We start from the raw sequence: 16,015 nt of genomic DNA, 5'->3' as shown, positions 1-16,015 counted from the left end.
GATAACAATTGAGATGGAAAAAAAGAAATGTACAAAAGGTTGTAAAAATAAAAAAAATAAAAAAGCAGGACAATAAGCATCTGAGCTTTCTAAAGATACTAAGAGGAAGGGAAAGGGACAGGGGAACAGGGAGGTGGTAGGGAAAAAGATAAGAAAATAAAGACAGGTTCAAAGTTGTTTTCTCTTTCAAAGACAAAAAACAAAACAGTGCTAACCCAAGGACCTTTCACACCCTAAGGCTTAAGTTTAAATATGGAAGAGAAAATCACCAGAGATTATAGGGGGAAAAAATTTGCCTCAACAATACAGACAGATAAGAATTATCTTTCTTCCATGATACATAATGTATTCACTGTTAACATTCCTTAACAAAGCTTTGAAGAAAGCTGTACTGGAGAGTCAACTCGGTGTGTTTTTGTTGTTGTTGTTGTTGTTGTTGTTGTTTTAAAGATTTATTTATTTATTCGTACAGAACTGGGGTACAGGCCAGAGATGGAGATGCGGAGGGTGAGAGGATTCCCCAGAGACAGAGCGGGGAGCAGAACAGGCAGATCGACGAAGTCCACTGCTGAGAGGAGCAGCGGGCGGGTCAGGAGGGGTCTGCCACACCATGGGGTCACCTCCGGGGCAGGCGGGGATCGAACTCATGTGGAAGTGGCTTAAGCTTCTTTGTGCAGCGCTTTAACCCGCTGCGCCTCCAGGGAGGGCCCGAGTCAACTCAGTTTTTAAGCTTGCTGGCCACTCCAGGATAGCTGCATCTTACATCATGTTCTCACATCTGTCTAGACCTAGTTTCGTTTGAGCTAGTCTATAACTTCTTCCTTAAACTAGTAGGGTGTATGAAACAGGCACATAATTGCTGTTCTACGTAACTTGGGCATAAGAAGAAACAGCAAATCACCTTCAATACTTTCTGCAATAAAACTGCTGAATCCATTCATTAAACAGTAAGAGATGCCAATAGATCTGCAATATATATATATATATATATATATATATATAGGCTACTTTAACTCAGTGATTTTATTTCTAGTCTCTACTCATTATTCCGGTTGAAGAAATATCTAAACACAATAGCTATAAGCCTGGCTTCAGATTTCATCTTTCAAATGAGTACTAGGACAAATCAACAAGAAGCTGAGTTCGTGAGACTGCCAGAAACTAGGGGCGAGCTCTTAGGACCACTGTGATTTTCTTCCAGAAAGAACATTTCAGGGAGGTAGAAAGACTTTCAGAGAATTTGAGTAGAGGGGATGAAATCAACGTAAGCTCTATCACACCGTGGAGAATAGGTTTTTTTCTCGATCATTTTTAGCAATAAAAATTAATTCAGTTAATTTTGACTTATCATTGGAACTCAAAGATATTATTTGCTGAACACAACCACTACCAATATTGATATTAAAATAGATGTTTCATCAAGTTTCCTTTTCTGAAATTCATTTACTTTTTTATTCGTTTTCCAACATTTTAACATTTTCCACGACGTGACTGAAAGGCGCTGCCTGGCGTGGGGACTACGATGGGCCCACGACTGATGAGTCCTGCCGTTCCAATGTCTGCATTGAGAGATGACATTGTTCAGCAGCAGAGAATATGCTTCTCAAACACGTCAATTAGGGCCTCCCCGGTGGCTCAAGAGGTTACAACCCTGCACTATGAAGCCGTCCACAGCCGCTGCAACACAAGTTCCATTCCCGGCCAGGGAGCTGACCCACATGGCGCGGCCGACCTCTCCTGACCAGCCCGCTGCTCCCCTCAGCAGGTCTGCCTGTTTTGTACCCCATTCTATCTCTGGTGAATCCCATACCTCAGAATTCCGGTAGGCCTGTACCTGAGTTCTTATATGCATAAGCAAATAAATCTTTTTTTAAATTACTTTTAAAATGTCGATTAAGGCTCTCCCTGGTGGAGCAATGGGTTAAAGCACCGCATTAGAAGCTCTCTGAAAACACTGCAGCACAAGTTTGATCCCCCATCAGGGAGCTGACCCACAGGGCGCTGCAGACCTCTCCCGACCTGCCCACTGCTCCCCTCAGCAGTGTATTTCAGTCCATCTGCCTGTTCTGCTCCCCACTCTCTGGTGAATCCTCTCACCCACCACACCTCTGGCCTGTACCCCAGTTCTATAAGCACAAATAAATAAATCTTTTTTTAAAAAGATCAATTAAAAAACAATTGCTATAGGGATTCGCTCATGTTCAAACTAATCTCAACGACCGAAGGGGAAAACTAGGGCCAGCAGCTGAATAATCAGGAAGACACAAGCCACGAATGTGTGACATGGGCCACGGAAGCATGACACAAACCACGAAAGCGCAACACAGAGCCAGCCACGGCGGGCATGGGCTTGCTGCAGCAGCTTACTTTGACGTGGCTCTGGGCCCCGAGGTTGTAGATCTCCGTGGGCCTGACCTCGTTGATGATCTTCACGAGGCAGGTGCTGTCTGTGAGGTCACCGTAGTGCAACTTCATGTCTGTGGAGGCAGAGAAAAGCCCTCAGACCCAGGCAAGAGAGTGGGGAGGGAGCTGGAAACTCTGAAAACCAGACCGTGGGCAAAAGCGGAGCGCATGTCCCTTCTCAAGAGCCTGAAATGTGAGCCTGATGTGTGGCCCATGGAAAGGGTTTGCAACAAGGCTGTGATTTTTGTAAAAATCTTCATTGGGCAGATGTGATACAGTCATGGGCCGACGGCTTCCAGGGGCGCGAGATGCACCACATCAGCCTGCGAGTCAAAGGGACTCCCGCCATAGTGTGAGTCTTCACTAAAGAAATCTCTCGCACTGGCAGCGGGGAGCAGCTGGGCTCAGCCACTCTCGTCTAGCAGTTTCAAGCTCTTCATCAACACCAGCCGTTCAGTGGCTACGAAGCGCCTGACGTAGCGACGTGCCTGCCAGGACACGGCCTTCAGGGCCGAGCTCACAGCAGGTCCTGAACACTGCCCTCGTGAGCACAGAGATTTTGACAGATCCAATGTCCGTATCTTCCTGTCCTTGGCAAAAAAAAAAAAAAAAGGACTGATTTTCAAGGAGGATGCATCGAGTCGCCAAGATAATAAGGCAGAAAGGCCTTATGGGGATGATTAGGTGTGGTGAATTTGAACTCACTCACAGCGGAGAAGCTGACTGAATGACCCCGATAGTGCAGCAGGCTGAACCTGGGGACTTGAACCCGAGTCCGAGTCCCAGCTCCTGCTTTTATGGAGTGTGGTCTCAACACAGACACACCCTTACCTGTCTCTATTTCACCATCTGTGAGATGGCCTTGCTGTCCCTCCCAGCAACAACCATGAGCCTGAGTGAGAACCCACCGAGTCTGTGCTGTGGAAACCACACAGCACCAGGCCAGTCCTCTGATCAATAAACATAACAAACCACAGCAGATATTGACGATGAGCTTTAAAGCAAAGTTGAGTTTTGACTGCCGACTTTCTGCGTCCTTTCTTCAAGTTATCTTTAAAAATTATCTTTAAATCAAGTCAAAGCACAGCACTGTGAAGCTATTGCAGTCACTGAAGCACGAGTTCAATCCCAGCCAGGGAAGTGACCCACATGGCGGGGCAGAACTCTCCTGACCCGCCCACTGCTCCCCTCAGCAGTGTATTTCAATCCATCTGGCTGTTCTGCTCCCCACGTTGTCGGGTGAGTCCTCTCATTGGCCCCACGCCTCTGACCTATATCCCAGTTCTATATGTATAAATAAATAAATAAATCTTAAAAAAAAAAATAATTGGCAGGCCGGAGCTTACTACACTGATTAAGTTAGACCCAACATGGACACGACGGGAATCTGTGAAGCTGGAGGGGAGAGGGACACCTGCAGAGGGTGAGCAAAGGGCCCCCCACTTCCTACACTTCCCTCCACTTCAGGAGCATCACCAGCTCCCTGAAACAACAACATGAAGATACTGCCAAGGGAGGCAAGCCCAGGGCTTTCTGAGAGGATTCATTGCAGGTAATTGGTGGGTAAATAATTGTGACCTGATATGCTTTGCGAAAAATGGCATCTGCAAGCACCTTATCAAATACAGGAAGTTAAAGAAAGAGACTTTAGAAGAAGCAAATTACTTACTTCCTTCGATGTGCGCCTGAGGGTTCTTATACAGATGTTCAATCCGGCCTGTGTTGAACGAACTGGATCGCCGAACAATCCCATGGACCTGCGTTGTTAGAGTGCAGAAAGATAACAGCAAATGAGAAGGTGCAGGGAGGTGCTCTTGGTAAGCAACTCAGATGTCCTTTTGCTAGTGCTTAGCTTCGTGAGATGCAAAACTGCCATTTATAAACATGTCTGAATGATCACAAGTAGTCCCGCAGCGTCCTCCCCACCAAACCCCTGCCCACCAGCTGCCCGCCACCAGCCTCCACCCTCCACCTCGCCAGCGTCTTCACTGCCAGTCTCAACAAAAGTAATTAGACCATGCTGTGACTTCACAACAGATGCCTCACGTAGATACTCCAAGTCCCCTTTTCCAAACACACTCACACACACTCAGGGCCCCACTGCTTGCGAAAAGGTCTCCTCAGTTTGAAGCCAAAGACAGAAACATGCGAAGCCACCTTGGTCAAACGGCCTCGACCACCTCTCCGACCCAAAGCTTGAGGCCGAGGAGACCCGATGGGTCCACAGGAGGCCCACTGTCCTCGTGTCCAAGACCACCAAGATCAGAGGGCCACTGCTAGGATGCAACTTCGTGGGTAAGTCAGAAGCTAAGCAGCAGGGGTTAAGTACACACTACTTATGCTCTGCTGGATGTCGCGCACAAGAAAATTCAAATGGAAAGATGATGTGAGGGTCGAAAAGTCACTGGAACAAGAATGTTACCCGCCTGATACTGGAGAAAAGACTAGTTGTGTCTGTTACACCAGCGAATTGTTGGAGACCGGCCTCGCGTCCTTCGTGGGCCGGGGCTGCTCCCTTTCTTGCCAGTGCTAGTAACAGCTCCTGTCACCAGCTGCCCACCTTCCAGTTCGCCTGCTGCCAGTTTTAATCCTTCCCTTATTTTAGAAGTGTTCCTTCTAATGTTGGGTAGTTTCATTCGCAGCTGAATACACTTCTATATTTTCAGCTCAATCGTTTTCTGTCTATTTCAAACCAAAATTAATCCTTGGCATGACTCAAATATTCCAAGCGCAGGGGGAAGTTATAAGCACATAAGACTTTCTTTCAAGTAGGAAGAACTGTCGCCGTCACTTTATAGGGCATACATGAGAAATTGACTTATGCAAAGGACACAACACCCACAATTAATAATTCTGTTGGCTAGCTGCTTTAGTCAAAAAGAAAAGCACTTGTCCACAGATTTTTCCAAAAGAACTAGATCCAAGAAAATTTGGTAAACATGAAAATATTTTAAGAAGGGAACATCACAAACTTGGTTGACATTTTAGGAGGAAAACAGTAAGACCCAGGGAACACTGAGATTTGGCTATACATCTCCATGTCTTAATTGAGAAGTGGAGAAAATAAAATTTACATTAAGCTAAGAATTTACTCCATTTCACTGTCTCTGTTTGCTCAAGATTTTACTTGATTGTAGAGTTGAACTGCTCTACAAATTGGGGGAAAAATATATGCTCCATAAAAACAGAGCTATACACAGTCAAAAATTGGTGTTTACTACCAAAATTATTTCATATGAAATAGAGACATCTCAGATGTAAGTACAGCTTTATTTCACTCAGTAGACTGTTCTGAAAACGTTCTATGTTCTAAAAAAGGACAACTTAACACTGACAATGAAAAGATTAATAAGATTGAGTGTAGTTTTTTCTCTTGAATGTGGGATTATGGGTAAGTATACTCCAACAGCCTCAAACAAAAGAGAAATGCCACACGTATTATACATACACACAGGTAAAATGTGTCCTGACAAAAAAAGGGATATTGATGTATTTGGGGTGGAAATCAGACAGCTATACAGAGTTGCAGCAAATAAATAAAATGGGACTATTTTTTGGCACATTTGTAACCAAGAGCATTAAACATCAGCTTTTGGAGTTTTTTTTTTTTTTAATACAAAAAGAATGTGTTTTAATTTCCCCTCACTCCCAACTTCTGGTATGTGTATACAGGAAAAGAAATAGCTGCCAAATGCTTAATCCATGACAGCAAGTATTATTCTAAGAACGAATGAAAGCTGAGTCTGTCTGCTTCTGAGACAGGTGAAATACAAACTTCAAGACAAGCCAAAATGTGTGCAAACTGGATACTCAAGTTAAGAATTTGAGATCAGTGACTTGCTTTTTCACAGAAGGGTTGTAGGTAGAGTTTTTTGTTTGTTTTTATAGGGATTTGGGGGAAAAGAGATGAGGAGTTAGGAAACCAAAGTGAAAAGAGGAACGAGCTGTGTGACTTCATACAAAGTTAATCGAAGTTATTATTATGCTATAGAAGCTAAAACAAAATGTAATCCTGCAAAAAGTGAGGTCTTAAAATAAGCGGAAGTGAGTACTTTAACAAGCCAATTTCATATCCCACTCAACTAAGTGATGAAAAGGAAAATTTCAAGTTCTCTCCATGTCAGAATAAAGCTGGTTGGACTTCAAAACCTGCACTCCAGTTAGGTAATCCAACCAGAGAAACATCCACTTGTTTATTATAATCAACAAAATGGAAATTATTAGAACCAGATTTCTAATACTTGAGAGTGCCAAGGTTTCCGGGTGTCTTCTGCAAAGAACAGTTACTGTGGGCAGTCCCAGGCTAGTGACGCAGTGGCCATGGGGCACACACTGTTCTTAAGGGACAGGATGCCCCTCGGTTTCTGCAGCAACCTGCCACTGATCACCCCATCCTAAGGCCGTGCTGCCACAGACCACTCAGCTGGGAGAGGCAAGGGAGACGGGTGAGTTTCGCCTGCCGCCTGGACACTCCAAACAGTTTCAACACGGAACCCGTAAAAAGCCCTGCCTTTTTTCAGCCAAGCCTCTGGGATACCCAAGAACCCGGGAGGGTGGGGGGTGGACATTTTAAGAATCCTCAAGATTTGTAGCTGTTACCAAACTATTTAGCATAGATTTTTTCATATATTCCCAAAGCTCAGCTTCTCGTGGGTTTAGCCTTGTCTTTCATTGTTCTAGTTTCTCTCTGTATTTTGTACAAAATAGGTACAAAGGTACATGGTTGATGTGTTGGCCAACGGGGATGCCGGGAAGGCGTAGAAACTGACCATCCACAGGAAGCTTCTCTTGTACTGACTTTCCTTTTTCCCTTTTGATGAGAACAGATGCACCAGGGCAAGGACTCAGGACCTAACCTGCCTTTCACTTAACACTGAATCAGTGAACTGGACTAGGGCACCATCTACCAAGCCGGAGTCCTCAGCCTGAGACACCTGTCCACCACTGTCACCATGACACTCCTGTGTCACCATGCCTTCAGGTCCCACAGCACTCTCGGGCCTGGTTTCGTGGGTTGCTGAGCCTTCATGACAGCCTTGGAGTTCAGTACCCTTATGCAGAAACTGCCCAAGCCTCAGGGCCAGCAATGCCCAAGAAGAATGAGGGCGCATGTCACCCAGAGCCCAGCTGGCAGACCCGTTCCCCTCCTTATTCTGAGCTGGCCAATGGGTATGAAAAGGAATGAGGCTCGGCACTTCAGTGATGTGCAGAACTAGGTATGTGAGGTATTTAAAAGATGACTTTCTCCATGATTTTGTTTCCCTTGACCTGAGATGACGTCTAGAGATGCTCTATAAACAAAGGACCATTCTTGTGAGGCCTCCTGAGTGTTTCATCTCGAGCAAAGTTCAAGAAGCAAGCAACGTGAAAACCTGCGACTTGACACCATGAAACAGGGCTCCCTCTCCGTGAGAACAGGGCCGGTGAGAGGCAGTGCCTCGCTCTTTCACATCAAACAGAACGCGATCAGAGCCCTGGATTTCTGTGGCCGTGGGAAGTGGCCAGGCCTACGGGTTTGGGATTCTCGTGTGTGTGGCCAAACGAGGGCACAGAAGCCACAACTACTCGGTCCACTTGCAGATGACTCTCCGTTTCAAGTCATACCAAGTGCCTGTTTTTGCTTCAAAGTCAGTCGACTTCCTGTACCTGTGCTCTGCTTTCTGCCTAGTGACAGGGCAGGTGTGTGCCCCGGCCCGCGGTGCTGCGCCATCTCCCTCTGCGGGGTCTGCTTCTGCCCACACCAGCCTGTCATCCCTGCCCCGCCCAGCCGGTGCTGCTACCGCTTCCCCACTGACCACTGCCTCTCCATGTCCCATCTTCTTCACGGAGGGCTGACCTCACCATCTCTGGCCAGTCCACGCTGACCCCTCCTTGTAGGAGACTCAGCCCGGTTTCCGGCCTGTTCACAGATGTGTGACTTTTCTCCACGACACTGATTTGTTTCTGGCTGTTACTTTGTTACCCCAAAGGATGGAGCTTGCAGTTCACTTCTGATCAAGTTCCTTACCCAAAGGCGAGATTCGAAATGACCAGAGCTCGAGAAGCAAGGCCGCCCACATGAAGATGTTTAAGAATGCGGTTACCCTTCATCTCATGATGACAGTGGTTCTCAGACTGTGGTATCCAAGAGAGCAGCATCACAGCAACAGAGGCTTGTCACAAGGCCGATGCCCACGGTCCCGTGTCTAAGGCGGCCTCTGGGTGGATGCACCCCAAAGGCCGAGGACAAATGGCTGACGCTGACCCCCTGGGTTCAGGTGTGGACTGGTCAGCCCCTTCCCTTTTATTCTACTGCGTGCAATTTACTAGCCTGGCCTTTGGCTCACGGTCCTAAGTAACCAAGGACAATTCTAGAAATTTGCCAGTGCACCCCCTCACATTTACTTTGAAGTAGGTGCAGAAAGATAAAGCCTGGACTGCTGGGGAATTCCTCTTAGCAGCTTGTGAAACAACAGATTATTAAAATCGAGCACTCTGTCCGCACCCACCCTTCACGGCCCAGGCCAACAAGCTCACATCTCCCTTTCGAGGAGGATGCTCTTCAGCTGTGCTCCACAGCCCTGTGCCTTCCACCTGCTTTCCATGCGGTTCCTTCTATCCATTTAAGGGCCTCGCTGCTGAGCCCTCCTCCCTCGCCATCACCATTTCAATGACTCATCCGTCCCATTAACACTCACCTGCCAAGTCGGCAAGCTACTGTCTTTATCAGAAGCAAGTCTGCTCTTATAAATCCCAGCAGGATGAAGACATCACCTGGCAGGCCAAGCTTCTCCACGCATGTATTCCTAAGTCTCTCACTCACGGAGGAACGTCGCCACCTGCCTGCTGAAGTCAGCTGGCTCCTTCATGAACGTACTCGTGTGGGTGGGGGGTAGGGGGGTGGCAGGCAAGGCTTTGCTTCTCTGTGTACATCTTTTTCCCCCATCTTCCCCAACAAGGCGAACAGTACCATGGCACTGACAGATGGACCACCCACTAACCCCAGGCCGTATCACAGGTCCTCCACGTTATCAGAGGCTCCCCCCTCACACCGCCCAGCAAGCCTCTCCCAGCACCAGCACCAGCACCAGCACCAGACACGTGCTGCCCGCACCTGACTCAGATCTCAGCCCCGGAGCCCAGCCTGCAAGCCTGCCTCAGGCCATGCAGCCCTGGCCGCCCAGCTGACATGCCACCTCACGCTTCAAACCTGCCGAGAGCACGGTGGGGTCACGATGCACTACCCCAAATTGCAGGGCCTTGGTAGAGAGAGCATTTGAGGCTGAAGGTGTGTGAGAAAACAGAAGCTGGGAATCCACTATGACCTCCCCCAAGTTTCTCCCCTGAAACAACCTCAGGTGGCAGGCGCCCTCCCCAAACCTAGGGAGGAAGCACCCCCATGTCCGAGTCAAGACCTCAGCTGGTCTCCCCTGCTCACTACGCAAACCTATCCTATTTCTCCATGACTGCCTCCTCTTCATCAACCCTCAGATGAAAGGGCTCAGCCTAACCTTCGGATCTTCATTTCCCTATAAAGACTCTTGTATCACATACAACTTAAGCATGATTTTCAGTTTCGTCTTCAGACCCAGTCGGTGACCCTCAGAGGAGAGAGGAATACTTGGTCCTCAGCTGCACTAAACCCGCAAAGATTAACAATAGAAATGCATGAGAAAAGCGCGTGTCTTTCCTCAATGCAAGTTTTAAGCGACACGTCCTGACTCTTCTGTTTTGTCGCATTCCTCCAGCTTAAAATATTCACTACACCTAGGCGGCAATATGGGGGTATTGACTACGCCTAGACACCACACTTGGGGGTATTGACTACGCCTAGACACCACACTTGGGGGTCTTGACTACACCTAGGCGCCACCGTTGGGGGTATTGACTACCCTAGGCACAATATTTGGGGGTGTTTACTATGCCTAGGCGCCATCGTTGGGGGTACTTACTATGCCTAGGTACCATACTTGGGGGTACTTACTATGCCTAGGTGCCACACGGGGGGCAGCAGATCCTGAACCCAGCCAAGCACTACTCAGCCAGCGGCTTCTCCCACCCCCTCAATGCACAACCACACCACTCATTTTTCTCTCGCCGCCTGGCATCTTTCATCCGGCCCCAAAATCTCACGTTCTCTCCCCAAATCTGTCCTTCCATCCACCAAAGCACTGAGTTCGCCCGCTGAGTAACTATCCGTCTTTCCCAAGACCAGCTCTCGTGCGCTACGCCTACAATTTTCAGATTCTCCGCATGATTTTCAGATTCTTCCAATCAAGTGTTAATCACGCGGTTATTAAGGGGCCTGTGAAGTGGGTGCTTGGACAGCTTCATGAAGGCGCTGTCCTGTGACCCGAGAGATGCTGAATCCGCTGTTTTAAGGGTGCAGAAGGTGCTGGACCCATCTCCTACTTCTTAAAGTCCGAAAGTCAAGACTCGCAGACACGATGGTGAGCTGCAGAGAGCAAACAGCTTCCTCTGCCCCCAGTGATGTCGGCGCCTGAGGGCTCCCGGCTGGCGCTGCCCCAGGCCGTGATGCACAGGGTTTCCACAGCGCGCACCCACACATGGGAGAGATGGGCGAGCCCAAAGCAAATGGGGCACAGCACATGGTCACTGTGTCGGTCCTTGTTCTCCCTAAAGCTTGAAGTTATGTAGATGTTTGTATCTGTAAACACCTCAAAAAGGTCAGGTGCACTGAGTGAGTGACACCCAACCAGTGTAGATCAAAACCCTCGTTTCTTCTAAAACAGCAGAGTGCCGGAGGAGGAGGCCAGGAGCCAGCAACGCTCACGACGGTGACGGTGACGACGTCATCAAACCCACCCCAGCACCCAGGAAGTGGACAGCTGCCTGTCACGATGCAAAATGCTCCACGTGTCCATTTTGCATTCAAGCTTGCCAGAGATCGGCTTACTTTTCCCTGTTCTGTGTAGTTTCCGAGTCGAGTGATTTCACTGTGAGCGGGACTTTTCTGTACACCACATGACATCATAAACGAAGCCCAAAGCCACCCAGCCCCAGTGGACACGGGTCGCGGCTTTTATCTGAGAATGTGGGAAGCGTGCAGGGCCGCTCAGCACTGGGGAACGGGGGAAGCCACCAATGCTCCCCAGCAGATAAATAGCACAATGACTGGCAGGCTGACAAGCCGCGCAGCACATTCCTCCCCTGATTTCGGTTTGTTATCAGGGTTTCCGTGGAAAACACGCACAGGGGACGGCCGCAGAGGAAGCAGCAGGCCTCTGTGTCCCAGCGATTCCGCGGGCTGTGCTCCCTCACTGAGTCACTCACCTCGTAGCCTTTCTCCAGCAGGAACTCGGCCAAGTACGAGCCATCCTGAGAAGAGAAGGAAAAGGGACACATGTCAGACCCATCACGACCAGCAGGGAAGGCAGCCAAGGCTGGGGGCTGGGGAGAGCTTTGCGAGGCTCTAGGCGCTTCCACGAAAGGCCATGACAAGCGAAATAACCAGAACGCGGGGGTGGGGTCACAGTGTGGCGATGGCTCGCCCCACATTTCCACATCTCCTGTCAGTGTGACAGCGTCACGGGCACAGGGACAGAGCCTGGACCCAGGTGGTGAGAAGGGGCAGCAGGTCAAACACGCTCCTTTGGAATCGCAAGGCTTGGGGTTGTTTGGCCACTTGCAAGCTACGTGAATCCTGCAAAATCCACGTCGCAAAGCATAACAGTCTTAGAGGGTTTCTCAGTTTGAAAAAGCTACGAAGACCCTTTGAGCTCCAAAAGCCTTTTACCTATCAGGTAAAAGAGAAGTCGACCCTCCCTGGTGGTACAACGGGCTAAAGCGCAGCACTGGGAAGCCGTCCGCAGCCACTGCGGCACGAGTTCCATCTCCGGCCAGGGAGGGACCCACAGGGCACGGCTGACCCCTCCTGTCTCCCGGCTGTTCCCTCAGCGGTGCACTCCGTCAATCTGCCTGTTCTGCTCCCCCCTCTGTGACTCCACTCGCCGCCCCTGAGCCTCTGGCCTGTACCCCAGTTCTGTATGCATAAATTAATAAATCTTTAAAAAAAGTAGACAAGAAAGGAAAGTGAAGGCAGCCTGGTCAGCACGACCTGACCGGGAGCAGGTCCCGCAGGGCCTGAGAGGCGGGGCTGCGGGCTCCCCTCGCTGACGCCGCAGTGCGTGGGCTTCAGGACGATGCAGCGAACATGCCTGGGACCAGTCTGCAGCCCCAGAGGGCTCCAGCCACCTCCTCCCGGCTTTCTGACACCAACAATCTGGCTCACGGGAGAAGAGCAACAGCCTGGCGTCGTCCTTTTCTTCCCATCTTATGACAGACGCACGGGTGTGTGTGTGTGCTTCATTTTTAGGATGCGCTTCTCTTCTAAGTATTTTTTTTAATAACAGTTTATTTTTACATCCTGTTGTGCCTTTTTCCATCTCAGTTGCCATCCCCGTGGTCGTCCCGTCACCAAACCACCCGTGTGCCATCACCATAGCCCAGTGTACTATCCCCCTCCCCCACTTTTGATCCCACTCCCCACTCTGCCCCTGTAAAAATGTCTCTGGTATATAGTTGTTCATTGTTATTATTTTTTATATATACACTACGCAAACTTAAGTCAGAAAAAAGGGCTGGACGATCCAGACCAGGCCGATACAGCCTGCAGCAACCATCAGGTGAATGAGAATCTTCAAAAATCAGTCAATGAGGAAATGACTTTGTAGAAAAAGCATTGACAACTAGTATGCACGTTTACAGTTGGAAAACCGTGTAAACATGGAGCTATGTCTTGGTTTTGGTAGCCGCGGTATCATCTTGAAACAGACAACACTGTTCACATTTGAGAATCTGCCTTGAGGTTAAAAGTTAAAATGCTTTGTGTTCTACCATAGCACCACAGAATGCTTAAAAAAAAAAAAGTGGGGGAGTAGGCAGAGAAAATGCTGGAGATCCTTGGGGGCAGGGAGAGTGGTGATTATGGAGAAAGCTGATGTGAAACAGACCTGAACAGGACTGAACCCTGTCAATAAGGTCTTGTTCTTCTCACCCAGGCCACTTCTCAAACTTTCCAACCACACTGGAACATTCTGAACCAGCAGTGGCACTCACTTCCTCCTCACTTCCTTGCCAGGTCTCTCAAGTGATAGGGCCCAGGCTGCACAATGAGTGGGAAAAGCAGTGGAGCAACAGCTCCTGTCTCCAGCCCCAGGAACCCAGCTGGCCTCCCCTCGTCCTGCCCCCAGGTCCCGGGGGGCCCCTGCGGAGAGACGCAGTATCTCGGCCCTTGGCGTCAGCCTCACCAGGGGTCATCCTTTCTTTCTCTCTAGAAGAACACAGCTTCTAGAACAGACCCATGACTGGGTACCCTGGCAACCGAGGAGGGACAACCATTAAGTGTGGCATGATGCTCCTTGGAAACCAAGGAGCTGACACGGACTGGCTTTCCAGCGCACTCACTGTGACCCCAGCTAGTCTGGTAACAACGCCAGAGCTCCTACTCACAACATTTTTTTAATTGGAGAGATAAAGCCCAACTTTCACATTTAATGCTGCCTGTGGTGAAGAAGGGAATCCCATTCCTATCAAATATTATGAACAGCTTTAAGTAATCACCCCAATTTTAACATTTCAAGACAGGATTATCTCCCCTCTCATTCTTGCAGGAACCCGGCCTGGAAGGTGGATAGTCACAGAGCATCTGAGCTGCGTGGGGCACAGAGAGACCAGCCACTTGCCTGGTGTCCCCATATTACAGCTGAAACCCCTCTCCCTACCCATCACCGTTACGCTGACCCAGGTAATAACCCCTTCTCCATCCTCTTCCACCCTGGACCGGGCTACACATGTCAAAGCCCAACCAAAGAGTAAGACCAACATGAGGACACTTTGAAACCAAATCGATTTAGGCATTTTCCACGAAGGGTTTTTTACGCATTAAATAGTGCTTTCATCAAGTGACCCCACCCCAAGATGTCCTTAATTTCAGAGCACTGCAGAGCTTGGAGAAGGGAGGCAGAGCTTCCCCAGGTCCTGTTTCAGCACAGGCCATTGGGAAGGTCCAGTGTTGCTCGCAGGTAGATTCAACCAGCCTGTGGGTATATTTTGGGGGCCGCTAGATCCGAGGGGTTAGGACCCTGGCCCAGGGTCAAAAAAGGCCAGATTCCGTTGTGCCTGATGGCTAAGTTCCCTGTATGTGGGTATCTCTGTTCTCCCCCCTTTCATGGGGTCCTCAGAAATGTTCCAGATAAACACCCGTGAAAATAAAGAGGAATTCCAGAAATCAACTGAACCAAACCTTGACTAGAGTATGAAAATTACCTGAATTTCACAGCTATCAAAAGCTGAAGGGAGTACAGAAAGTTTCCCCCTTCTCTTGGTGGCCAGAGATGGCTGACTAAGCTCTGGCTGACCCTCACGTCCACCCTACGCCCAAACAACCGTGGCCATGTGGGCACGCCTCCCCGGCAGAGGGGACTCAGAGTTCTCCCCTTCCCAAACGTGGACGCCCAAACTACAGCCCAGAGGGACAAGGGAAAGGACACTCTCCTGTGGAACCTGAGAACCTGTCCCCGCGGGCTTACGGTGTGCGGAATGGTTCGGCCTCAGCAGCGCTTGGCAGGTTCCGGAACAGAATGAGACAAGGAGTCTTGAGCTAAAGGCATCCCGCGCTCATAAAATGCAGGTCTTTGTTAGGATCATCTCAAGCATCAGGAAATGGAACGGCCTTTGAGTAGGGCCCCTTTACAAAGCCTTTCATGCTCTTTAACTCTCTGTATCCCAGAGACTCTAAAACAAGCGTCCTCTCAGATGATCACTATTACGAGGTCCAATCATCTGGAGCTCCAGTAAGAGAAACGCGAGAGCACCTCAGTGGTGAGCAGGGGGTGCTGTTTTGAGTTAAATGAAAGGTTCCCCAGGAAGACTGGCCATGTGCGGAGTCCAAAGGCTGCCGAGGTTGGAGAAGTTCTGTCACTGGTTCATGTTTGTGACACAAACCACTGGCTAACATCACCTCCAAGCACACAGAGTTCAAGAGACCACGGGGATTCATTCATCCAACTCCCTCCCTCATTTTACAAACCAGGAAATTGAAGTTCAAAGCAGTTAAATGCTGCGTGTACAGTCACAGGGCGAGGAAGCAGCAGAAACTGCACCGAGAATAAACAGTCTTCGGACTCCCAGACCTCAGAATTTGCCACTAAAAAATAGTGTGCACAGATCCCCAATAAAGAGACTGACATACTGTCTACAGGAGAGAACCAAGGGAACACACAGCACATGGCCAGGGGGAGAACAGAGGCACAGCCGGCGATGATCGCGGAGAGGTAAGTGACTACTGTGTGGCAAACAAAGAGCCCACCAACATTTAATACAGAGGTAACTTCCACTCTTACAGTCTTGGGATTGAGCACGACTTCCCCGAGCAAGTGCTGTTGCCAAAGAACTTTCACTTCTTTTGGCCCACCTTCTGCTGGAGCACAGCACAGTAATCTAGACGGAGGACCAAGCACACCATAAAAAGTGAAGAGTGCCCTTCAATGAGAACAGTCCACGCCAGGCTCCCGGACCATTGGGTGGAGGTCAGCCTTCAAGGCCTATGCTCCCTGACTGGAGGCAGAGCGCTCCCTGGCTGGAGGCAGAGCGCTCCGTGGCTGGAGGCAGA

General features: G+C 49.3%; 1 protein-coding gene across 1 annotated transcript in view; it reads right to left on the bottom strand.

The window, feature by feature from the left end:
* GMDS (GDP-mannose 4,6-dehydratase) overlaps positions 1–16,015 on the bottom strand; it is a 322,854-nt gene that overhangs the window by 304,766 nt on the left and 2,073 nt on the right. The window contains exons 2-4 of the mRNA XM_012734285.1: positions 11,677–11,721; positions 4,073–4,160; positions 2,368–2,477 (exon numbers count right to left, since the gene is read on the bottom strand). Of these exons, the coding sequence (XP_012589739.1) occupies positions 2,368–2,477; positions 4,073–4,160; positions 11,677–11,721 (243 nt within the window). The remainder of the gene's footprint in view (positions 1–2,367; positions 2,478–4,072; positions 4,161–11,676; positions 11,722–16,015) is intronic.

Source organism: Condylura cristata, unplaced genomic scaffold (assembly GCF_000260355.1).
Source record: "Condylura cristata isolate star-nosed mole 26May11 unplaced genomic scaffold, ConCri1.0 scaffold00052, whole genome shotgun sequence".
Lineage (NCBI taxonomy): Eukaryota > Metazoa > Chordata > Mammalia > Eulipotyphla > Talpidae > Condylura > Condylura cristata.
The sequence above is the reverse complement of the archived record's forward strand: the minus strand, read 5'-3'. Positions and strand labels throughout refer to the sequence as shown.